Source organism: Salvelinus alpinus, chromosome 36, assembly GCF_045679555.1.
Source record: "Salvelinus alpinus chromosome 36, SLU_Salpinus.1, whole genome shotgun sequence".
NCBI classification, from domain to species: domain Eukaryota; kingdom Metazoa; phylum Chordata; class Actinopteri; order Salmoniformes; family Salmonidae; genus Salvelinus; species Salvelinus alpinus.
The window spans coordinates 16,834,322-16,860,130 of record NC_092121.1 but is presented as its reverse complement, the minus strand read 5'-3'; the positions used below and the strand labels follow the sequence as shown (position 1 = coordinate 16,860,130).

Genomic DNA, 25,809 nt, shown 5'->3' with positions numbered 1-25,809 from the left:
GAACATCCCTACCCTAAAGCCTAACCCTAACCGTAACCCTCACCTTACCCTAACCTTCCCCCTTACCTTTTTACATTTCAAATTTAATATGGTAGGGACGTCCCAAGGATCCTGGATAGCACAGAACATTAATGGTATTGGGGGAATGCCCGGGAACATGTGTAATATTGACAAGTACATGACAAAACTACTTTTGTAGAACCAACCTTTTACTATGATTGTAAGGTTGTAACATTAATCAGTTGGAGAGGTTTCAGGAACAGAAACTTACAGCAATAGTTTGTAAAGGTTTAAAGGTTTATCTCTCTCTGTTCAAAAAGGTATACCCCCTATCTGGATTTCAGCAGATTGTTCCTATGGCAACTGTGCTCACAGGATATGCCCATAATAACCCCTGAATTGCACACGGCTGTCCGGAGGTGACCATTTCCTCTTTACCAGGAAGCCATCACTTGGCATGGGACTATGTGATAATGACTGTAAACCTCCTGAGTCTGTATGATAGTGAATGGGTAGTCAGTCCATTGTGGTAATGAGTGGAGAGAAGAGGCAGCAGTAGTGTGGAATGTTGTGGTCACAGAGAGAGTCTTCTAAAATTCCAAGCATCTGCCTCTAACCCTAGGAAGCTCTTTGCCACCTTCTCCTCCCTCCTGAATCCTCCTCCCCCCCCCCCCCCCCTCCTCCCTCTCTTCGGATGACTTCGTCAACCATTTTGAAAAGAAGGTTGACGACATCCGATCCTCGTTTGCTAAGTCAAACGACACCGCTGGTTCTGCTCACACTGCCCTACCCTGTGCTTTGACCTCTTTCTCCCCTCTCTCCCCAGATGAAATCTCGCGTCTTGTGACGGCCGGCCGCCCAACAACCTGCCCGCTTGACCCTATCCCCTCCTCTCTTCTCCAGACCATTCCCGGAGACCTTCTCCCTTACCTCACCTCGCTCATCAACTCATCCTTGACCGCTGGCTACGTCCCTTCCGTCTTCAAGAGAGCGAGAGTTGCACCCCTTCTGAAAAAACCTACACTCGATCCCTCCGATGTCAACAACTACAGACCAGTATCCCTTCTTTCTTTTCTCTCCAAAACTCTTGAACGTGCCATCCTTGGCCAGCTCTCCTGCTATCTCTCTCAGAATGACCTTCTTGATCCAAATCAGTCAGGTTTCAAGACTAGTCATTCAACTGAGACTGCTCTTCTCTGTGTCACGGAGGCGCTCCGCACTGCTAAAGCTAACTCTCTCTCCTCTGCTCTCATCCTTCTAGACCTATCGGCTGCCTTTGATACTGTGAACCATCAGATCCTCCTCTCCACCCTCTCCGAGTTGGGCATCTCCGGCGCGGCCCACGCTTGGATTGCGTCCTACCTGACAGGTCGCTCCTACCAGGTGGCGTGGCGAGAATCTGTCTCCTCACCACGTGCTCTCACCACTGGTGTCCCCCAGGGCTCTGTTCTAGGCCCTCTCCTATTCTCGCTATACACCAAGTCACTTGGCTCTGTCATAACCTCACATGGTCTCTCCTATCATTGCTATGCAGACGACACACAATTAATCTTCTCCTTTCCCCCTTCTGATAACCAGGTGGCGAATCGCATCTCTGCATGTCTGGCAGACATATCAGTGTGGATGACGGATCACCACCTCAAGCTGAACCTCGGCAAGACGGAGCTGCTCTTCCTCCCGGGGAAGGACTGCCCGTTCCATGATCTCGCCATCACGGTTGACAACTCCATTGTGTCCTCCTCCCAGAGCGCTAAGAACCTTGGCGTGATCCTGGACAACACCCTGTCGTTCTCAACTAACATCAAGGCGGTGGCCCGTTCCTGTAGGTTCATGCTCTACAACATCCGCAGAGTACGACCCTGCTTCACACAGGAAACGGCGCAGGTCCTAATCCAGGCACTTGTCATCTCCCGTCTGGATTACTGCAACTCGCTGTTGGCTGGGCTGCCTGTGCCATTAAACCCCTACAACTCATCCAGAACGCCGCAGCCCGTCTGGTGTTCAACCTTCCCAAGTTCTCTCACGTCACCCCGCTCCTCCGCTCTCTCCACTGGCTTCCAGTTGAAGCTCGCATCCGCTACAAGACCATGGTGCTTGCCTACGGAGCTCCGTACCTTCAGGCCCTACACCCAAACAAGGGCACTGCGTTCATCCACCTCTGGCCTGCTCGCCTCCCTACCTCTGAGGAAGTACAGTTCCCACTCAGCCCAGTCAAAACTGTTCGCTGCTCTGGCACCCCAATGTTGGAACAAACTCCCTCACGACGCCAGGTCAGCGGAGTCAATCACCACCTTCCGGAGACACCTGAAACCCCACCTCTTTAAGGAATACCTAGGATAGGATAAAGTAATCCTTGTAACCCCCCCCCCCCCCCCTTAAAAGATTTAGATGCACTATTGTAAAGTGGCTGTTCCACTGGATATCATAAGGTGAATGCACCAATTTGTAAGTCGCGTCTGCTAAATGACTTAAATGTAAATGTAAATGTAAAACGATGTGTAGGCACTGTTTAAGTTCCACATTGATGGTGCTCTCTGTTTCACTCTAACTAGTAAAAAATATGAAGACAAAACGTTTTTAAATAGTGTAACATTTCATTGAGGAATCATCTGTCAAACAATGTTCTCTGATACAGTAGCTTTGTTCTCTCCCTTCACAACCCTCCATTTATCCTCCTCCACTCCATCTGCCAACCAGACTGACACTAACTTTCCAGCTGCTACCATTGAACTGAGTAGCAGAATGGATCTACCGTGTTTTCCCTCCACAGATAACTGTTTTGCCAGAGTGTGACAGTTGACATCATGGCTTGTCATTATTCTACCCTTAGGTGCCTCTCAAGGCTTATAATCTATTTCCCCTTGCATAGCTTTCAAGATGGCGCTGATAGACATGGTCGCCCTGTTCATGGCTCCTTTTTATGTTATTTCTCACCTTATTAGCGCAGAACATCCTTTGCATTATTACATACAGCCAGAAATAACTTTTGAACATTAAAGCGGCGGTAACTCACAAGCATTTTTGCAAGAAAACAACTTTCCTGAATTTGATCCTTTGTTCTTACCCCCCAAGGCAATTCCACTTATCCCAGTGACTGCTCCAAGATGCTGGCCGGTGGAGGCGTTAATACCACCCACTGCTTCCGAGTATATTACTCGCTAATGTTCAGTGCCTGGACAATAAAGTAGACAAGGTCAGGGCGAGGATCTCCTTCCATACTGTCCCTGTCCATACAGCCAGCTGTACATCGCGCAGACAGGAATAAAGAACTCTCCGGGAAAAAGAAAGGCAGATGTGTATGATTAACTACTCATGGTATGATTGTGGTAATGTACAGGAACTCAAGTCCTTTTGTTCACCCGACCTAGAATTCCTCACAATCAAATGCAGTCTGCATTACCTCCAGAGAGAATTCTCCACGGTCATCATCACAGCCATGTATATTCCCCCTCAAGCTGATACCATGACGGCTCTCAAGGAACTACACTGGACTTTGTGCAGACTGGAAACCGCATATCCTGAGGCCGCATTTATTGTAGCTGGGGACTTTAATAAAACAAATCTGACGAAAGCACTACTGAAGTTTTATCAACACATCATCTGCGTCACGCGAGCTTCAAAAACTCTCGACCATTGCTACTCTCCCTTCTGGGATGGCTACAAGGCCCTTCCCGGCCTAAATCAGATCACGCCTCCATCCTGCTCCTCCCTTCCTATAGGTAGAAACTAAAACAGGAAGTAGCCATGGTAAGGACTATTCAGTGCTGGTGTGACCAATCGGAATCCATGCTTCAAGATTGTTTTGATCACGCGGACAGAGAAATGTTCCGGGTTGCTTCTGTGAATAACATTGACGTATACACTGACACGGTGACTGAGTTCATCAGGCAGTGCATAGGGGATGTTGTTCCCACTGTGACTATTAAAACTGTGGATAGATGGCAGCATTCTTGCAAAACCACCGCATTTGACCATGGCAAGGTGACTGGGAATATAGTTGAGTACAAACAGTCCAGTTATGCCCTCCGTATGGCATTCAAACAGGCAAAACGTCAGTACAGAGACAAAGTGAAGTCGCAATTGAACAGCTCAGACACGAGACCTATGTGGCAGGGACTCCAGACAATCACGGATTATAAAGGGAAAACCAGCCACCGGACACCGACATCTTGCTACCTGACAAGCTAAACACCTTTGCCCGCTTCAAGGGAAACACAGTGCCGTGGACTGTAAGCTCTCGTTCTCTGTGGCCTATGTGAGTAAAACATTTAAGCATGCTAACCCTCGCAAGGCTGCCAGCCCAGACGTCATCCCTAGCCGCATCCTCAGAGCATGCACAGACCAGCTGGCTGGAGTGTTTACGGACATATTCAACCTCTCCCTATCTCAGTTCTGTCATCATGAAGTGCTTTGAGAGGCTAGTTAAGGATCATACCTCACCTGACACCCTAGACACACTGCATTTCGCATACCGCCTCAATAGATCCACAGATGATGCAATCACCATCTCACTGCACACTGCACTATCCCATCTGGACAATGACTTATGTAAGAATGCTGTTCATTGACTACAGCTCAACCTTCAACACCATAGTACCCTCCAAACTCATCATTAAGCTTGAGGACCTGGGTCTGAACCCCGCCCTGCGCAACTGTGTCCTGGACTTCCTGATGGGCTGCCCCCAGGTGGTGAAAGTAGGCAACAACACCTCCAGTACGCTGATCCTCAACACAGGGGCATGACAAGGGTGCGCGATCAGCCCCCTTGTGTACTCCCTGTTCACCCATGACTGCGTGGTCATGTTCGTCACGTTCATTTGCAGACGACAAAACAGTGGTAGGCCTGATTACCAACAATGACGAGACAGCCTACAGGGAAAGGGCTGAGGGCCCTGGGGGAGTGGTGCCAGGAAAATAATCTGTCCATCAACTTCAACAAAACAAAGGAGCTGATTGTGGACAGCAGAGGGAGCATTCCCCCATCCACATCGACGGGACCGCAGTGGAGAAGGTGAAAAGCTTCAAAGTCCTTGGCGCACACATCACTGACAATCTGAAATGGTCCACCCACACAAATTCGGCTTGGCCCATAAGACCCTCACAAACTTTTACAGATGCACCATTGAGAGCATCCTGTCGGGCTGTATCACCGCTTGTTACGGCAACTGCACCGTCCGCAAAGACAGGGCTCTCCAGAGGGTAGTGTGGTCTGCCCAATGTATTTCCCGGGGCATACTGCCTGGCCTCTAGGACATCTACAGTACCCGGTGTCACAGGAAGGCCAGGAAGACCATCATGGACCTCAGCCACCCGAGCCACGGCCTGTTCACCCCGCAACCATCCAGAAGGCGAGGTAAGTACAGGTGCATCAAAGCTGGAACTGAGAGGCTGAAAAACAGCTTCTATCGCAAGGCCATGAGACTGTTAAATAGTCACCACTAGCTGGCCACCGTCCAATACCTTGCCCTGAACTTTAATCACTGTCACTAGACGGCTACCACCTGGTTACTCTACCATGCACCTTAGAGGCTGCTGCCCTATGTACATAGTCATGGAACACTCGTCACTTTAATAATGGAACACTGGTCACTTTACATACTGTTTTATATACATATACTCCGTACTCCAACATTGCTCGTCCTAATATTTCTATATTTCTTAATTCCATTATTTTACTTTTTAGATTTGTGTGAATTGTTGTGTATTGTTAGATATTACTGCAAGCATTTCGCTACACCCCAATAACATCTGCAAAAAATATGTACGCGACCAATAACATTTTATTTTATTTGATACTTCTAAATTCTAAAGAATTTGACAGAAAAGGTTTCAGCCATTGAGACACTAACTAACCAAATGCACCTAAAGAGGGATAGTCGCCTCACCTCAATTAGCCACCCCTTGCAACGTGTCATCAAAGACTTCCTGTCTTCTTCACGGCAGCGAGACATCACACTGAATGTTATCACCTTGCTGTGATGTCATGGCAACAAGGATATACAGTGTATGTGTGTGCATACGTGTGCATGTTTTTGTGTTTGTGTGTGTGTGTGTGAGCGTGTGTGTGCATGCACATGTGTGCGTTTCAAAGACAATATGGGTGAGGCGGAGTGGGTGTGACTGTTATCAGACTGTGGGGTGCTTCAGGGGAGATCACAGAGTATAAATACCACTGTTAAAGGCCGAGGAACAGAGGGTCTCTTTAGGGAGAGGGACCCAGAGTCTAGGATGAAGATAGGGAGAGTGTCTCTCTCTGGCTGTCTCTCTGTCTACTGCTAATTCCTCTGAATGTGCTCCTTCAGGCTTTTAGTCCTCAGATTCCCATAAGTCATTCAGTGTTATGACAACGGTCTGTCCTTTAGGTTCCATTCAGTTCTGATGAGTGTCATTGTTTCCATATTAAGAGCTGTGTCCCTATTGCTCTGTCTTACTCAATGAACCAGTAAAAAGTACTTCCTGATTTTCCATTTACTGGAAATAAGTTATAAACGCTAATGCCGTAAAAGGGATTCCACAAGGAAGCAAGACAGATCTATTAGCCACATGTAAAATAGTTGCAATAAACTGAACAACTGAACAATTTCAACAGGCTATTAACAGGATTTTAAATGGATTCCAACCTTGGCACACACAATGGCACGTTGTCATCTCAAATATCTCAAAGGGACTTGCTGTGCTCTCCCCCCACCGTATGTCTTAGAGATGTTCTCAATTGTTGTGATTAAACCACTATATCATTAAACCTGCAATTACTGAGAAGAACGAGATACATTTCTGCTGTCATCTGACTCATTTCAATACAAAGGATTCAAATAACTCACACTGGTGTAAAGTACTTAAGTAAAAATACTTTAAAGTACTACTTAAGTAGATTTTTGGTGTATCTGTACTTCACTACATTCCTAAAGAAATTTTTGACAACTTTTACTTTTACTTCACTACATTCCTAAAGAAAATAATGTACTTTTTACTCCATACATTTTCCTTCACACCCTAAAGTACTCTTTGCATTTTGAATGCTTAGCAGGACAGGAAAATGGTCAAATTTACACCCTTATCAAGAGAACATCCCTGGTCATCCCTACTGCCTGGCGGACTCACTAAGCACAAATGCTTTGTTTGTACATGATGTCTGAGTGTTGGAGTGTGCCCCTGGCTAACCATACATTCTTAAAACAAGAAAATTGTGCCGTCTGGTTTGCATAATATAAGGATTGTGAAAGGATGTATACATTTACTTTTGATACTTAAGTACATTTAAAACCAAATACTTTTAGACTTTTACTCAAGTAGTATTTTACTGGGTGACTTTCACTTTTACTTGAGTAATATTCTATAAAGGTACCTTTAATTTTCCTTAAGTATGACAATTGGGTACTTTATATGACAACTCCACCATTCCGCTTTACTTAATAACATTTTTCAGTTGTTCCTAAATGTAGTTTCAGCTTATGTCAGAAATTATGTCTAATGCAATCTGAGAGTAGCCTGATCCCAGATCTGTTTGTGTTTGGCATGTGATCATGACCATAGGGGTTGTCAAGACAGTAAGAACAGATCTTGGAGCAGGCTAAGCTGAGAGGTGTTCAACCCTGTAGTGACCTCCTGTGGGACCCTGATCATGATGACCTGCCAATGAATTTGCACGTTAGCATTTCAGGCAAATCCTAATTTATGTCAAACTATCACTTAGTTATGCTTTGATATCAATGGGAGACTAGGTGAAAATTCAATTAAAGTTAGGATTTGCCTCTTCAAGTTCAACAGCCACATGTCTTTTACTTTACTCTTCATCTAACCATCCCGACCAAACATAAACACTGTCTGATTTAGTGCTTTCTCTCCCAAACACACAACCTTCTCCATGGCAACATGACTTCTGTGTAAACAGTTTACAAAAAGGACTCACCCAGAATCAGGAGATGCAGTCTGCCTGTCATGGTGAAGAATAATCTCACTATGAGAATCACAACGCACAAGATTAGACCAGGGCTGAAACTCTGCCCCTATCTGAACGGTCTATTCAAAAGTGTGATAAAGATCCGTCTTCTCTTTTTTCTCAGGAGTTTCTCCAAACTTCTCAGGGTTGTTTTACTGAAGAAAAATGGCACCCATATCCATCAACTCAGTCAAGCTTCTGTCTAGTAGATTGAGCTCTGCTGACATCACCAAATGAGAGATAAAATGACAAGTAGTCACTGTGCTCTCATCACTTGCCTAGAACTCTGTGTCTCTCACTCACTCTCCTTCTCTTCCACCCTGTGTGTTTGGCTGTGGTGGTCTGGGCTGTGTCTGGCTCACTGGCATACTAAGAGGTTTCTGGGCAGAGTTTCAGTTGAGCCGCTGGTGTTGAGTCACGCCCCTGAGAGTGAGGGAGGGAAATGAGGTTGGAGGACGAGGAGGGGGATTTAGCAACTGCTGCTGTTTCATTTTATGATCTCTGCTCTTTAGGGTTCCATGACAACAACACGACCTAAACTGGCCTCTCTCTCTCTCTCAAGGAATAAAGACATTTCAAATGTCATATTATGGATATATACTGTGTTGTAATGATGTGCAAATAGTTTCCCCCCCCCCTCTCTATGTCTTTCTTTCTATCTACAACCTTGTTTTCCACTTCCTCCACTCTATCAAACTGTGTGGCCTAAATTGAATCAGACATGAAGGAGTCTGGGTTGTGAGACTGTTCATTGTTATACAGAACACTGCTTGGACACACTCCCATAGGCTGTGGTTGTCTATTAATGGTGGTGATGACAAATATATGGTTCTCTCCTTTTCGTCTTTGAGCAGATGGCGTCTGTTCATACTGATAACAATGTAACAATGTAGTGTAATATACAAAACTCCCAGTGGAATCCACTAACAATGGACATTAAAAACAAGTCATTTTCTTTCTGTGCGTAAATCAAATGTCATGATTTAAAGTGAACATTTTATTTTAAAGTTTAAAAAAAAGTATAGGACAGCAGAATATAGCTTTTGAATGACAGAAAACAGAATAGTCATCCACACAAGCCACAGGATTACCACAAGTTTAGAACGTGTGGTTTATTTGGTCTACACAGAAAATGCACATTCAACATTTTACTCAAAGGAACAATATCATCATCATTGCTGTTGTGTCACAATCATAATCAATTTCTTTAGGATTTTAACTATTAATGCCACTATTCTATTTCTTAAACATTCGTTGTCATACTGTAACACATCTTCAACAGTATATCAATTGTACTTCTGCTCCTCTTGCTAGTACAGTTATGACTTGTCTTAGAAGAGGAAGAAGTACTTCTGCTCCTCTTGCTAGTACAGTTATGACTTGTCTTAGAAGAGGAAGAAGTACTTCTGCTCCTCTTGCTAGTACAGTTATGACTTGTCTTAGAAGAGGAAGAAGGAGTGCTGAGAGCAAAGAAGCCCAGTGCAACGTGGCGTTTCTGACAACGTTATAGAGACACAGTGTTCTTTTTGGTTATGCTGTTGTCAACACCTTCTTAGTGGCAGACCTCAGCACTGTAGGCACTTCATTTGATCACAGGAAATGCAGATGAGGAAATACAGATGAGCTTTGTAATTGACATAAATTCATTGAAAACCCACACTAACACACGGTTATATTAACAGTATTCCACTTTTCATGTAGCCTCATTTTGACCAACCTATAAGGGCACAGGGCGAGACCCAGATGCAAACACGGGAGGCAGATGGTTTGAGTCTCTGATATTTATTAGTTTTCAAGGGGCAGGCAAGAGAATGGTCGTGGACAGGCAAAAAAAGAGAGAGAGAGAGAGAAGTTTAGGTCATGTAGTTGTCATGGAACCCTAAAGAGCAGTGATCAACAAAATGACTAGGATATACATTTATTTCCATGACAGCATTAAAAGCAATTTTGGATTGACCAATGTAGATATTTTCAAAAACATGCAATTTAAAATGTATATTTTACCGAATCTTTTGGACGTCAGAGTAATGTTGAGGGAATCCTATTTTGTGATATACAAAACCTTGCAGATACGATTGAGACACAGATTGTGTATGTGTGCCATTCAGAGGGTGAATGGGCCAGACGAAATATTTAAGTGCCCTTGAACAGGTTATGGTAGTAGGTGCCAGGTGCACCGGTTTGTGTGTCAAGAACTGCAACGCTGCTGTGTTTTTCACACTCAACAGTTTCCTGTGTGTATCAAGAATGGTCCACCACCCAAAGGACATCCAGCCAACTTGACACAACTGTGGGAAGCATTGGAGTCAACATAGGCCAGCATCCCTGTGGAACGCTTTCGACACCTTGTAGAGTCCATGTCCCAGCGAATTGAGGCTGTTCTGAGGGCAAAAAGGGGTGCAACTCAATATTAGTCAGGTGTTCTTAATGTTTCTTACACTCAGTGTGCAGGAAAGGGGAAGGACATAGGCATTCAGCAGTGAATATAGTAATCATACTGACTACCACACACACACTCCTTAATGGGCATGCACACAGGATGAATGTCTGTGATCTATGGCATAAGGGCAGCGCTTTCAGCCTCAGCTGGGAATGACCATGATGGACACCATGAGGACTGATGTCATGATGATTAGCTCTAGTTGACTGGAGTCAACCTTTAAATGGATCAATGGCTAAAATACATAGAAAGATTTAGGAAATTAGATCATTCAACGTAAAAAAAAAAGGAAAGGTAACTTACAGTTGACACTATTGTTTTCCTGTGACAGTAAACAATCATTCCAAGCTGACGGTGATTGCTGATATTATTTCATGTTAGTGAAGAACAGATCAGGAGAATGAAGAAGAAGAGGGTGAAGGACAGAGTGAAGGGCGATCCTTTCTTCAGCTGAACTAATACCAGAGGTAGAGTGACAGTGAAAGGGATGGACTGTGGTGGGTCTTTGAAATGCAATTCCCCCTTCCATCCACAAGATGGCATGGTTGTTGAGCAGCACTGTTGCTATGGCAACCCCCGGCACAGCGCGCCAGCAGATATGTATATTGTTTCCCTCACGTTGTATTTCCATCCGGTTAGGCAGACAGAATAATGTCAATGGTGCAGTGCTGGGTCAGTGAGGGAGCACAGCCTTATAGCCCTGGAGCTCTGCAGGACATGTAAACATAGCTCTGGAGATCTGGGCTCTGATGTTCTGATAGACAGAGGTCTGGGTCTTGAGGAGGAGGGGAGATGGGGATGGAGGTGGCAGATGGAGGGTGGAGGCAGATGGAGAATCAGTCTGAATGTGCTCAAATCAAACAGGGCACGGGTGAGGAGAGGGGCTGCTGAAAGGAAGTTAAGACGCGCTGCTTAAAATCAGACGTGATTTGCAAGTCAATGCTTGATCGGACACGTGTGGCTTGGACAAAAGGAGAGGATGTGCGTGGCGAGGGAGGGATACACACACAATCCAGGCACTGAGGAGAGATGGCGTGGGGGATGATTTCATTAGGATAGGTTGCTGATTGGAGAGCGGTGGAGGAGAGGTGCGAGGGGAACAGGGACGGGCATTCAATCACAGATGAGAGGATACGCTCCGGAACACTCTCTCTCTCTTCCTTCTTTCCTCCCCTCTTTCCTGTGGGGTGAGTCTGCTCTTGGTTACCTTGACGGAACACTTCATGACGAGCGCGGTCAGCTCGGACACCACCAGATCCACACATTTCAGGCTGGGCTCTTTCAGTTTGAGGATCTGCTTTTTGACTATGGCCTCGAAGGCCAGGTCAGGGGTGAACAAGCCCGTTCTGAGGGGGTACGGGGGAGTGGGGGAGCGTAGTGTAGGGGGGCAGCATAGAGAGAGAGAGGGATAGACAGAGAAATAACAACAGAGGCGAGAGAGAGAGAAATACAGGAAAGAAAGAAAAACAAGAAGATTCTTAGTTTAGTTAGTTATCTGTCAAACTAGAAATCTGGTCTCTAGAAATACAAGTAAAGCAAGAAGATAAGGACAAGCCGCAGGCGTTCACATCCTCTTCTCTTGACAGGGCAGTTCTTCTCAAACTAGGTATATAATATAGATATGTGGGCACATATTCAACTCACAGTACCCACATAACTAACACCCTAGCTATGTCAGTCCTAAGTGTGTATCATTCTTAGACAGATGAAACCTGCAGCTTGTCCATGTGAGACCAGTGATGCTCGGGGAATGGCCATCCCCAACCATCCCGTCTCCACGACGACGTCACCACAACCGTCACAAAACACGACAGCGGCACCTGGCACACAGGCTAGCTGTGGCTGGCTGAGGGGGAGTCAAACTGTCCCCATATCTGCACCATTCAGTCCTCTGGACATACACCACACTACATCTACACCACATCTACACTATACAAGTGTGTATAGCGTGTTTTTATTTTATTTATTTAACCTTATTTAACAAATTCTTAATTTAGAATGATGGCCTACACCAGCCAAACCCGGACGACGCTTGGCCAATTGTGCGCCGCCCTATGGGACTCCCAATCACGGCCGGTTGTGATACAGCCTGGATTTGAACTGAGATGGAGTGCATTAGACCGCTGTGCCACTCAGGAGCCCCAGGGTGGTTACACAGTAGACGTTCTGATTAGGACCAGGAGTTTTTATTTACTAACTAACTACATGACCTGACTGGAAAATCTCTGGGCCCTAGTTGTACTATCTAAAGGTCATAGAGGCCATGGATGGACAGCTGTTGTGGAGCAGAGTGGGTCAGTGTTGTGCCCCCCTCAGCGTCGCCCCCTTGTGGCCAGGCTGGGTCGGGACAGGACGGGAGTCTGGACACCAGGCTGCAGTACCTTGTTGGTGCACTGCCTGACTGTGTTGATGAGCTCCTGAATGACAAGGTCGATACATTTGATACAGGGCTCTTTCAGCTTAATGATCTGCTTTTTCACAATGGCCTCAAACGCCAGGTCGGGAGTGAACAGGCCCGTTCTGAGGACGCACAAAGACACAGACAGGGGGAGGACAGAGATAAGGAGACAGACAGGGACAAAAAAAAAGACAGACAGAGGTAGGACGACAGACAAGTCAGAAATAAGGAAGAGAGAGCAGAGCCAAGGTTATCAGCATACAAACACGAAACAGCACACAAATCAGTGATTGATTTATGCACAAGGAAATAGGAAGGAAGATATGACAGACAAATAGAGGTGGGGAAGAAGGAGTGGGGGAAGATTACATGGTTTAGATTTCACATTGAACAACCACCATTTGAGTGTATGATAGGCCGTTCTGTGGGAGAGTGATCTGTGGGCATTTTAGGCTAATTGCTCTGTGATTGCTAAGCATGCTGTGTGTCAGTTTTACATGAAAGGAGGAAACAGAGAAGGTTGACAGTGAAGAGGAAGGAGCTGAACACAGTGGTGGTGGTGTGTGAAGACACAGGACGGCCCCTCCTCTCCTCCACTTGCCTGACACCATGGACATTCTTGATGGCATGACTGATCTCCCTCCTCAACTCCTTCTCATCAAACACAATCTGACAGAGAAAAGAGAGAAGAACAAACAATAGAAAAACTGTTCATCCATTCTGCACTCCAAAATTCACACTTCTAAACAAGTCTACCAACTGTGGTCAAAACAGTCAAGCAGGCAGATGAACTTCTCTTGTAGAAATATTGTGACAGTGAGTATTGAGACCGCAGCGCTCACCTTGACCAGCTCGAAGGGGAAGCGCTCGTGGAAGATCCGGTTAATTTTGGCACCGCCCGACAGCTCCGCTGTGTCCACCTGGTCCCCAGAGCCCTCGATACGCTTCTCAAAGTCCACCCCAAACTGCTGCACCATCCTGGGGAGAAAGACAGAGAGTCAGGGTCAACTCTGGAGCTACTCATTATGGTGGTGTGTGTGTGTAGGTGTGTGAGTAGGTGTGTAGGTGTGTGAGTAGGTGTGTAGGTGTGTGAGTAGGTGTGAGCGTGTCCTCTACTCACTGCAGCAGGGCCTTGGTCTTGCGTGTGGGGTCGTCAGGACGGAAGTTCTTGTACTCCTCCACCTCTTTCTCCAGGGAGAGCACCTGGCTCTGCAGCTTACTGCGCAGCCCAGGCAGAGTGTCCCTGATGTGGTTGGTCAGTTGCTGAGGAGAGAGAGAGAGGGACACCATGAGGGAGGGAGGGAGGGAGGGAGGGAGGGAGGGAGGGAGGGAGGGAGGGAGGGAGGGAGGGAGGGAGGGAGGGAGGGGAAATGGAAGGGATATAATGAGTGAGAAGGAGAATAGGAGGGGAGAGAATGTGTAGTGAATGAAAGATCAAGTGAGTTTCAAGGAACATTATAGCCTGGTTTAAGATCTGTTGGTGCCGTCTCTCAGAGTTCACAAGAAAGCAAAAAAACTGATCTGGAAGTCAGACTAGAACATCAGTGTAGAATAACAGAAAGGTGAACATTGAGTAATCTCTCACCTGGTTTAGTTGTTTCTGCAGGTGTGGGGTGCCCATGCGCTCGGCCATGTGTCTGTAGCCCGGGTGAGACAGGAAGAACTTCCTCTCAGCAGCCAGCGCAGCGCGGATGTCCTTCCTGCCGTCTATGTCCTTCTGACTGCGGTTCACCATGCCGATATAACCTGGAGAGAGAGCGCACACTTATTCCTCTGCAGTCAATGAGGTGTCTGTGTGTGTGTGTCTGTGTGTGTCTGTGTCTGTGTCTGTGTGTGTGTCTGTGTGTCTCCCCTCACCTCTACGCAGAGGTAGCAGTTTGTTCTCCAGGATGTCTTTAGCATCCGTCCCTTCGTCCATCAGGTCCAGCTTTGTGATCACGCCAATAGTGCGCAGACCTGAACAGAACCAAACAGTCTTCATCTCATCATATTAATCCTGACTACTGCCTGTCCACCATCCACCCAGCCTTCCATTCCTCATCTCCTTCAATTCAATACAATTGTTCAGTAGGAAAAACAATGGGGGGAAAAAATATCAATTAGCGTTTCTTATTGGACAAGTCCAGGTACTGCATCAATGTTTCAGTCTATTTGGTGCACCAAATGAACACCACCCAGAAATCAAGAACCCATCCTCATCCTTTGGTGCTGGGAGTTCCAATAGAGAACCAGTAGAGAACCAGTACAGCACCACTAGGCTAGTCCCTTACCCTGTGGGTCCACCTCCTTGGCGATCTTGAGGGCGTCTGAGTTTGCCAGGTCCTGGTTGGCGGGGGTGACGGCCAGGATGAGGCAGCTCTCCTTGGTGATGAACTGCAGCAGCATGTCCCTGATCTGGTGCTCTATGTCCAGCGGCTGGTCCCCCACTGCCACCTTAGTCATCCCCGGCAGGTCGATCAGAGTCAGGTTTAGCACTGAGGGCGAGATGGACGGGGAGAGAGGGAGAGATGGAGGGCGAGATGGAGGGGGAGGGAGAAGGTTATGACTGTTGCCAAGTAGACTGCATGATGTGTGTTACATTGTGTATACAAGTCCTTGCATGGCGAAGGTAGTTTCTTTGATACATGAATGCAAGTGTTTTCTGCGCTTTTATGTGTGCATGCGCATGTGTGTGTGTACGCGTGTGTCCAACTGAACGTGTGCATGCATATGTTAAAATGAATACCAAATGAATAACTGTTGGTGAGCCTTACCGTTAGGGGAGTAGACCCGGAGGTTGATGGGGATGGGGGAGATGCCCTTGTTGGAGCCTGTGATCCTGTCTGTCTCCGCCTCGATCTCCGCCCGGACCTCCTCAAAGTCCACAAACTTCCTCCCTTTACAGTGTAGGAACTCTGCATACTCTACAGACACGACACAGAGAGAGAGCGAGAGAGAGAGAGAGCGAGAGAGACACAGAGAGAGAGAGAGAGACACAGACAGAGAGAGAGCGAGAGAGACACAGACAGAGAGAGAGAGAGCGAGCGAGAGCGAGAGAGAAAGAGAGAGAGCGAGCGAGCCACACAGAGAGCGAGCGAGACAGACAGAGAGACACAGACAGAGAGAGAGAGAGAGAGAGAGAGCGCGAGAGACAGCAAGAGAGCGAGACACAGCGAGAGAGCGAGACACAGCGAGAGAGCGAGACACAGCGAGAGAGCGAGACACAGCGAGAGAGCGAGACACAGCGAGACAGAGATAGATAGATAGAGAGACAGAGATATATAGAGAGACAGAGATAGATAGAGAGACAGAGAGCGAGAAGAGAAGAAAGTCTTTACCAGGCACCAGACAATGTTGCTGAGTGGAGGAGGCAGGTCAATGGCAGCAGCAATGAGGACAGACAAGGCCATGGTTGTATGAGAATTCAGACTCACCGGCTTTGTTAAAGCACAGCTGCAGGATCAGAGGTCTACGGGTGACAATGCCTGATCCTCGAGGAAGAAAATCCCTGAGAGAGAGAGAAAGAAGAGAGAAAGAAGAGAGGAAAAATGTATTAAGTGAGAGAGATGGAAAGAAAAAGAGACCAAGAAAGTGAGGGGGCGAGCCCCAGACAGACAGAAAAAACAGAAAGTCAAATTACTCAGTACACTCAAGGTCCATTTCCTGACACTATATCCTGTGCGAAATAGATGAGCACGGGGAAATGTAACACTTCATGACCCGCCTGTCAACAAATTAGAAGTGACAAAGTAATTTGGCTTCATGATGCCCCTGAAGATCAATTAATTTGCTTAGCCACTTTGTTGTCATGGTTACATAGATGTTGGTAATGTGGCGATTTAGAACGATGCACTCTGGTCTCACAGCACGAAGGAACAGGGGAGAGCCTCTTGATGAGGAAGCAAGGCGAGGCGCATACTTTCAGTTGAATATTTCAAGTGTTGCAAGCTGGCTGTGTTAATATGTAAGATATCGCCTAAAATAAGATTACGTCCACAGTAGCCATGATACTTGACATTGAGCTGAAGTATATTTAATACAATCACTTATCTGATAATTAAGATAATTCATTAGTCCTAGCCAGTCCACATTGAACATAGATAAACTCAGAAAAAAAAGAAACCTCCCTTTATCAGGACACTGTCTTTCAAAGACAATTAGTAAAAATCCAAATAACTTCACAGATCTTCATTGTAAAGGGTTTAGACACTGTTTCCCATGCTTGTTCAATGAACCATAAACAATTAATGAACATGCACCTCTGGAACGGTCGTTAAGACACTAACAGCTTACAGATGTTAGGCAATTAAGGTCACAGTTATGAAAACTTTGGACACTAAAGAGGCCTTTCTACTGACTCTGAAAAACACCAAAAGGGTCCCTGCTTATCTATGTGAACGTGCCTTAGGCATGCTACAAGGAGGAATGAGGACTGCAGATGGGGCCAGGGCAATAAATTGCAATGCCCGTACTGTGAGACGCCTAAGACAGCACTACAGGGAGACAGGACAGACAGCTGATCGTCCTCGCAGTGGCAGACCACGTGTAACAACACTTGCACAGGATCGGTACATCCGAACAGCACACCTGAGGGACAGGTACAGGATGGCAACAACAACCTACCGAGTTGCACCAGGAACGCACAATCCCTCCATCAGTGCTCAGACTGTCCGCAATAGGCTGAGAGAGGCTGGACTGAGGGCTTGTAGACCTGTTGTAAAGGCAGGCCCTCACCAGACATCACTGGCAACAACGTCGCCTATGGGCACAAACCCACCGTCTCTGGACCAGACAGGACTGGCAAAAAGTGCTCTTCACTGACGAGAAGCGGTTTTGTCTCACCAGGGGTGATGGTCGGATTCGCGTTTAACGTCGAAGGAATGAGCGTTACACCGATATCTGTACTCTGGAGCGGGATCAATTTGGAGGTGGAGGGTCCGTCATGGTCTGGGGCGGTGTGTCACAGCATCATCAGACTGAGCTTGTTGTCATTGCAGGCAATCTCAACGCTGTGCGTTACAGGGAAGACATCCTCCTCCCTCACGTGGTACCTTTCCTGCAGGCTCATCCTGACATGACCCTCCAGCATGACAATGCCACCAGCCATACTGCTCGTTTTGTGCGTGATTTCCTGCAAGACAGGAATGTCAGTGTTCTGCCATGGCCAGCGAAGAGCCCGGATCTCAATCCCATTGAGCAAGTCAGGGACCTGTTGGGTTGGAGGGTGGGGGCTAGGGCCATTCCCCCCAGAAATGTCTGGCAACTTGCCTTGGTGGAAGAGTGGGGTAACATCTCACAGCAAGAACTGGCAAATATGGTGCAGTCCATGAGGAGGAGATGCACTGCAGTACTTAATGCAGCTGGTGGCCACACCAGATACGGACTTACTTTTGATTTTGACCCCCGCTTTGTTCAGGGACACATTATCCAATTTCTGTTAGTCACATGTCTGTGGAACTTGTTCAGTTTGTCTCAGTTGTTGAATCTTGTTTTGTTCATACAAATATTTACACATGTTAAGTTTGCTGAAAATAAACACAGTTGACAGTGAGAGGACGTTTCTTTTTTTTTTTACTTTAGTCTGACAGAAACATGGGCCTACAGTGCAGACTAGCCTGACCATATGTAACTGTGCATAGAGTTGCCTATTGTTGTTTCTTTCTTGTGTATATTATGTCTGTTTCCCTCTTAAAGTGACAGACCATCACCAGGCACCAGTCAGGACCATTCCAAACCCAACAGCCCAATTGAGTCATCTCTCAGAGGGGAACCCATACCCCACAACCACCAGCCACCACACCCTGCCTCTGGGTTGGGGCCCTGCCTGCCTGCCTGCTGTAGCATCTAGCCTGACTTTGGGGCTCCCAAGTGGCACAGCGGTCTAAGGCACTGCATCTCAGTGCAGGAGGAGTCACTGTTCGTTTCCAGGCTGTATCACAACCGGCCGTGATTGCGAGTCCCATAGGGCGGCGCACAATTGGCCCAGCGTCGTCCGGGTTAGGGTTTGGTCGGGGTAGGCCGTCATTGTAAATAAGAATTTGTTCTTAACGGACTTGCCTAGTTAAATAAAAGGTTAAATAAAATAAATAAAATGTGCAACAGAAAACTCCCTACATCTGGTGGTAATAATGCTGAACTCTGGGCCTGGTACAGCACAGTCCAACAAACCTACGTCCTCCTCCTCTTTCTAACCCAACATCTAATGCCACATGCAGAGAGACGCCTGAGGGAATGGAGATAGCTTCTAGTCTAAAGCAGACTGACTCTGTGTCACACACAGGACAATCAGGATGGAGTCATACTGTTGACTATTACAGAGGCACTCACACTATAGACTAGACGTGTTGAACAGTGGCAACATTCTGGATGACCTGAGTTCAGCACTAATGTTGTGTGCTGCAGATCATGTAGAGTGCTTTGTTTGTCATAGAGAAAGCCTGCCTAACTGGGAGAGTGGGATGCCATTATAGAAAAGCTCTGGCAGGGGGTGAGAGAGAAAGGGAGAGGTGGAGAGAGAGGGAGAGGGGGAAAAGGGAGATGGTGCATGAGGGAATAGGGGAGAGAGGGAATAGGGGAGAGGGAATAGGGGAGAGAGAGAGGGAAATGGGAGAGCAAGAGCTGGACTAGCCTAAGTGGAGTGGACACAGAGAGCAGACTGAGGACATGTTGAGAGAGGGAGCTGAGGAGCAGAGGGCTGACCTCCAAGTGTTAATGTAGTTATACATCCCCACCACTCTCACTGGACCCGTCCTCCTCTCCCATCACACACACTTCATCAGTTCAACTGGACAAAGACGGACACACAGCCACTTGATCACAGAATCACACAGATAGTCAGAGACACGGCCAGAACAAGATACTTCTGTAAGTACATGCGCTTTGTGCACAGAAGAAATACATGACCTAACACACACACACCATATCCACAAAGATATACAGCCATAAAAGCCCCCACTAGAAGGGAAGAGAGGACATGTGGGTGCATGTCCATTATTGATGTGCTGTAAATGATAGAGGAGCTGAACAGATTGTGTATCATTCTATGCATTATGAATAGGCCAAGCAAAGACCAGCAGCCTCTGAGCATCCTTCCTTCAATGCCGCAGAAAATAGATATAATGAAAGAGAAGGGTCAGACAGAACCAACATTGAACACTCCCCTGCCTCTGATCTGCCTCTCACTACCAGGGATTCCACAGCCATCAGGGTTGGGGTGAATTCCATCTAAATTCAAGATCAGGGTTTGAATAGGATCCCTATGGAATAAATCTACTGACAGAAATGGAATTGTTCCCAACTTCAACCAACCCTGACTGTTATACTGAGGCTGGAAGCAGCCCGGCATGGTCTGGTTCAGAGAAGCCTATGTACTGTAGTAGACTGGATGACAGTAATAGACTGTGTGCCTAGCCTATTTAATATGCTCAGCTCTGCAGCAGACTACTTGACTATGTGTTCTAGACTGTGTCACTGGATGACTGTAGTAGTAGTAGATGTGTTCTAGACTGTGTCACTGGATGACTGTAGTAGTAGTAGATGTGTTCTAGACTGTGTCACTGGATGACTGTAGTAGTAGTAGATGTGTTCTAGACTGTGTCACTGGATGACTGTAGTAGTAGTAGATGTGTTCTAGACTGTGTCACTGGATGACTGTAGTAGTAGTAGATGTGTTCTAGACTGTGTCACTGGATGACTGTAGTAGTAGTAGATGTGTTCTAGACTGTGTCACTGGATGACTGTAGTAGTAGTAGATGTGTTCTAGACTGTGTCACTGGATGACTGTAGTAGTAGTAGATGTGTTCTAGACTGTGTCACTGGATGACTGTAGTAGTAGTAGATGTGTTCTAGACTGTGTCACTGGATGACTGTAGTAGTAGTAGATGTGTTCTAGACTGTGTCACTGGATGACTGTAGTAGTAGATGTGTCACTGGATGACTGTAGTAGTAGATGTGTTCTAGACTGTGTCACTGGATGACTGTAGTAGTAGTAGATGTGTTCTAGACTGTGTCACTGGATGACTGTAGTAGTAGTAGATGTGTTCTAGACTGTGTCACTGGATGACTGTAATAGTAGTAGATGTGTTCTAGACTGTGTCACTGGATGACTGTAGTAGTAGATGTGTTCTAGACTGTGTCACTGGATGACTGTAGTAGTAGATGTGTTCTAGACTGTGTCACTGGATGACTGTAGTAGTAGATGTGTTCTAGACTGTCACTGGATGACTGTAGTAGTAGTAGATGTGTTCTAGACTGTGTCACTGGATGACTGTAGTAGTAGTAGATGTGTTCTAGACTGTGTCACTGGATGACTGTAGTAGTAGTAGATGTGTTCTAGACTGTGTCACTGGATGACTGTAGTAGTAGTAGATGTGTTCTAGACTGTGTCACTGGATGACTGTAGTAGTAGTAGATGTGTTCTAGACTGTGTCACTGGATGACTGTAGTAGTAGTAGATGTGTTCTAGACTGTGTCACTGGATGACTGTAGTAGTAGTAGATGTGTTCTAGACTGTGTCACTGGATGACTGTAGTAGTATATGTGTTCTAGACTGTGTCACTGGATGACTGTAGTAGTAGATGTGTTCTAGACTGTGTCACTGGATGACTGTAGTAGTATATGTGTTCTAGACTGTGTCACTGGATGACTGTAGTAGTATATGGGCTTTAGACTGTGTCACTGGATGACTGTAGTAGTAGATGTGTTCTAGACTGTCACTGGATGACTGTAGTAGTAGTAGATGTGTTCTAGACTGTGTCACTGGATGACTGTAGTAGTAGTAGATGTGTTCTAGACTGTGTCACTGGATGACTGTAGTAGTAGATGTGTTCTAGACTGTGTCACTGGATGACTGTAATAGTAGTAGATGTGTTCTAGACTGTCACTGGATGACTGTAGTAGTAGATGTGTTCTAGACTGTGTCACTGGATGACTGTAGTAGTAGTAGATGTGTTCTAGACTGTGTCACTGGATGACTGTAGTAGTAGATGTGTTCTAGACTGTGTCACTGGATGACTGTAGTAGTAGTAGATGTGTTCTAGACTGTGTCACTGGATGACTGTAGTAGTAGTAGATGTGTTCTAGACTGTGTCACTGGATGACTAGTAGTAGTAGATGTGTTCTAGACTGTGTCACTGGATGACTGTAGTAGTAGTAGATGTGTTCTAGACTGTGTCACTGGATGACTGTAGTAGTAGTAGATGTGTTCTAGACTGTGTCACTGGATGACTGTAGTAGTAGTAGATGTGTTCTAGACTGTGTCACTGGATGACTGTAGTAGTAGTAGATGTGTTCTAGACTGTGTCACTGGATGACTGTAGTAGTAGATGTGTTCTAGACTGTGTCACTGGATGACTGTAGTAGTAGTAGATGTGTTCTAGACTGTGTCACTGGATGACTGTAGTAGTAGATGTGTTCTAGACTGTGTCACTGGATGACTGTAGTAGTAGATGTGTTCTAGACTGTCACTGGATGACTGTAGTAGTAGATGTGTTCTAGACTGTGTCACTGGATGACTGTAGTAGTAGTAGATGTGTTCTAGACTGTGTCACTGGATGACTGTAGTAGTAGATGTGTTCTAGACTGTGTCACTGGATGACTGTAGTAGTAGTAGATGTGTTCTAGACTGTGTCACTGGATGACTGTAGTAGTAGATGTGTTTTAGACTGTGTCACTGGATGACTGTAGTAGTAGTAGATGTGTTCTAGACTGTGTCACTGGATGACTGTAGTAGTAGTAGATGTGTTCTAGACTGTGTCACTGGATGACTGTAGTAGTAGTAGATGTGTTCTAGACTGTGTCACTGGATGACTGTAGTAGTAGATGTGTTCTAGACTGTGTCACTGGATGACTGTAGTAGTAGATGTGTTCTAGACTGTGTCACTGGATGACTGTAGTAGTAGTAGATGTGTTCTAGACTGTGTCACTGGATGACTGTAGTAGTAGTAGATGTGTTCTAGACTGTGTCACTGGATGACTGTAGTAGTAGTAGATGTGTTCTAGACTGTGTCACTGGATGACTGTAGTAGTAGATGTGTTCTAGACTGTGTCACTGGATGACTGTAGTAGTAGATGTGTTCTAGACTGTGTCACTGGATGACTGTAGTAGTAGATGTGTTCTAGACTGTGTCACTGGATGACTGTAGTAGTATATGTGTTCTAGACTGTGTCACTGGATGACTGTAGTAGTAGATGTGTTCTAGACTGTGTCACTGGATGACTGTAGTAGTATATGTGTTCTAGACTGTGTCACTGGATGACTGTAGTAGTATATGTGTTCTAGACTGTGTCACTGGATGACTGTAGTAGTATATGGGCTTTAGACTGTGTCACTGGATGACTGTAGTAGTAGATGGGCTTTAGACTGTGTCACTGGATGACTGTAGTAGTAGATGTGTTCTAGACTGTGTCACTGGATGACTGTAGTAGTAGATGTGTTCTAGACTGTGTCACTGGATGACTGTAGTAGTAGTAGATGTGTTTTAGACTGTGTCACTGAATGACTGTAGTAGTAGTAGATGTGTTCTAGACTGTGTCACTGAATGACTGTAGTAGTAGTAGATGTGTTCTAGACTGTGTCACTGGATGACTGTAGTAGTAGTAGATGTGTTCTAGACTGTGTCACTGGATGACTGTAGTAGTACATGTGTTCTAGACTGTCACTGGATGACTGTAGTAGTACATGTGTTCTAGACTGTCACTGGATGACTGTAGTAGTACATGTGTTCTAGACTGTCACTGGATGACTGTAGTAGTACATGTGTTCTAGACTGTCACTGGATGACTGTAGTAGTAGTAGATGTGATTTAGACTGTGTCACTGGATGACTGTAGTAGTAGTAGATGTGATTTAGACTGTGTCACTGGATGACTGTAGTAGTAGTAGATGTGTTCTAGACTGTGTCACTGGATGACTGTAGTAGTAGTAGATGTGTTCTAGACTGTGTCACTGGATGACTGTAGTAGTAGTAGATGTGTTCTAGACTGTGTCACTGGATGACTGTAGTAGTAGATGTGTTCTAGACTGTCACTGGATGACTGTAGTAGTAGTAGATGTGTTTTAGACTGTGTCACTGGATGACTGTAGTAGTAGATGTGTTCTAGACTGTGTCACTGGAAGACTGTAGTAGTAGTAGATGTGTTCTAGACTGTGTCACTGGATGACTGTAGTAGTAGATGTGTTCTAGACTGTGTCACTGGATGACTGTAGTAGTAGATGTGTTCTAGACTGTGTCACTGGATGACTGTAGTAGTAGTAGATGTGTTCTAGACTGTGTCACTGGATGACTGTAGTAGTAGTAGATGTGTTTTAGACTGTGTCACTGGATGACTGTAGTAGTAGTAGATGTGTTTTAGACTGTGTCACTGGATGACTGTAGTAGTAGTAGATGTGTTTTAGACTGTGTCACTGGATGACTGTAGTAGTAGTAGATGTGTTCTAGACTGTGTCACTGGATGACTGTAGTAGTAGTAGATGTGTTCTAGACTGTGTCACTGGATGACTGTAGTAGTAGTAGATGTGTTCTAGACTGTGTCACTGGATGACTGTAGTAGTAGATGTGTTCTAGACTGTGTCACTGGATGACTGTAGTAGTAGATGTGTTCTAGACTGTGTCACTGGATGACTGTAGTAGTAGATGTGTTCTAGACTGTGTCACTGGATGACTGTAGTAGTAGATGTGTTCTAGACTGTGTCACTGGATGACTGTAGTAGTATATGTGTTCTAGACTGTGTCACTGGATGACTGTAGTAGTATATGTGTTCTAGACTGTGTCACTGGATGACTGTAGTAGTATATGGGCTTTAGACTGTGTCACTGGATGACTGTAGTAGTAGATGGGCTTTAGACTGTGTCACTGGATGACTGTAGTAGTAGTAGATGTGTTCTAGACTGTGTCACTGAATGACTGTAGTAGTAGTAGATGTGTTCTAGACTGTGTCACTGGATGACTGTAGTAGTAGTAGATGTGTTCTAGACTGTGTCACTGGATGACTGTAGTAGTAGTAGATGTGTTCTAGACTGTGTCACTGGATGACTGTAGTAGTACATGTGTTCTAGACTGTCACTGGATGACTGTAGTAGTACATGTGTTCTAGACTGTCACTGGATGACTGTAGTAGTACATGTGTTCAAGACTGTCACTGGATGACTGTAGTAGTAGTAGATGTGTTCAAGACTGTGTCACTGGATGACTGTAGTAGTAGTAGATGTGTTCTAGACTGTGTCACTGGATGACTGTAGTAGTAGTAGATGTGTTCTAGACTGTGTCACTGGATGACTGTAGTAGTAGTAGATGTGTTTTAGACTGTGTCACTGGATGACTGTAGTAGTAGTAGATGTGTTTTAGACTGTGTCACTGGATGACTGTAGTAGTACATGTGTTCTAGACTGTCACTGGATGACTGTAGTAGTACATGTGTTCTAGACTGTGTCACTGGATGACTGTAGTAGACTGTAGGTTTGGGCGGTATACAGATGTTCATACCGTCATACCCTTCATGTCCCTTTTTTCCAGGGTATACAGTATTACCGGAAGTGCAGACAAGGGCCGCCATTTCAAAATAATGTATATTTTATTTATATTTTTGCGAGCACAAAACAATTTAGGCAACAGAGCTGTTGATCCAGGAGGGGATTGAATGTCTCTGCTGTAACTAAGAAGCTTGATCTTGACATCTAGCCCCTAAGCTAGCTAGTTAGCAAACCAAATGCATAGCTGGAGCTCCGAGCTGGATATCATTTATTTGACGCATCTTAGATTTCCTATAGTTATGCTTAACTTATAGTTCTAAGCAATGTTCTTACATTTTTTTGAGGGAAATGTGCAAATTTCAGGTCAGCGGAGTGCAAATTTGAACATTGTCAAAATTCTGTGCAACTTCCGGCGTGTGCTTACTGTGAACACGGAGGCTGTACCCAATTTAACTTACAGTTTTAAGTGGCCAAGTAGTCTACTGTGGCTATTTCATCATAATGTATGCCTACCAGAGTGGCCTACCATCAAAAACAATGGAGAGAAAAAGCATCCCATAACATTACGGAAATAGCTGTTCTAT

At 45.6% G+C, this 25,809-nt stretch overlaps 2 protein-coding genes across 10 annotated transcripts in view; both read right to left on the bottom strand.

Annotated features, from left to right (window-relative positions):
* LOC139565067 (adhesion G protein-coupled receptor E1-like) overlaps positions 1–8,434 on the bottom strand; it is a 40,151-nt gene extending 31,717 nt beyond the window's left edge. For 2 of the 4 annotated variants that reach the window (XM_071385099.1, XM_071385100.1), the window contains exon 1: positions 7,910–8,416. In XM_071385099.1, the coding sequence (XP_071241200.1) occupies positions 7,910–7,940 (31 nt within the window). In that variant the 5' untranslated portion in view covers positions 7,941–8,416. Of the gene's footprint in view, positions 1–7,909 lie in introns of all 4 variants that reach the window. The other 2 variants (XM_071385098.1, XM_071385101.1) reach the window with 2 other exon arrangements.
* Positions 8,435–8,915: 481 nt separating this feature from the next.
* Positions 8,916–25,809, bottom strand: part of LOC139565068 (dynamin-2-like) — a 34,349-nt gene continuing 17,455 nt past the window's right edge. For 3 of the 6 annotated variants that reach the window (XM_071385105.1, XM_071385106.1, XM_071385104.1), the window contains 9 exons: positions 16,191–16,264; positions 15,531–15,680; positions 15,048–15,251; positions 14,635–14,733; positions 14,363–14,523; positions 13,898–14,040; positions 13,620–13,755; positions 13,379–13,446; positions 8,916–11,725 (listed from right to left, as the gene is read on the bottom strand). In XM_071385105.1, the coding sequence (XP_071241206.1) occupies positions 11,497–11,725; positions 13,379–13,446; positions 13,620–13,755; positions 13,898–14,040; positions 14,363–14,523; positions 14,635–14,733; positions 15,048–15,251; positions 15,531–15,680; positions 16,191–16,264 (1,264 nt within the window). In that variant the 3' untranslated portion in view covers positions 8,916–11,496. Of the gene's footprint in view, positions 11,726–12,760; positions 12,900–13,378; positions 13,447–13,619; positions 13,756–13,897; positions 14,041–14,362; positions 14,524–14,634; positions 14,734–15,047; positions 15,252–15,530; positions 15,681–16,190; positions 16,265–25,809 lie in introns of all 6 variants that reach the window. The other 3 variants (XM_071385107.1, XM_071385108.1, XM_071385109.1) reach the window with 3 other exon arrangements.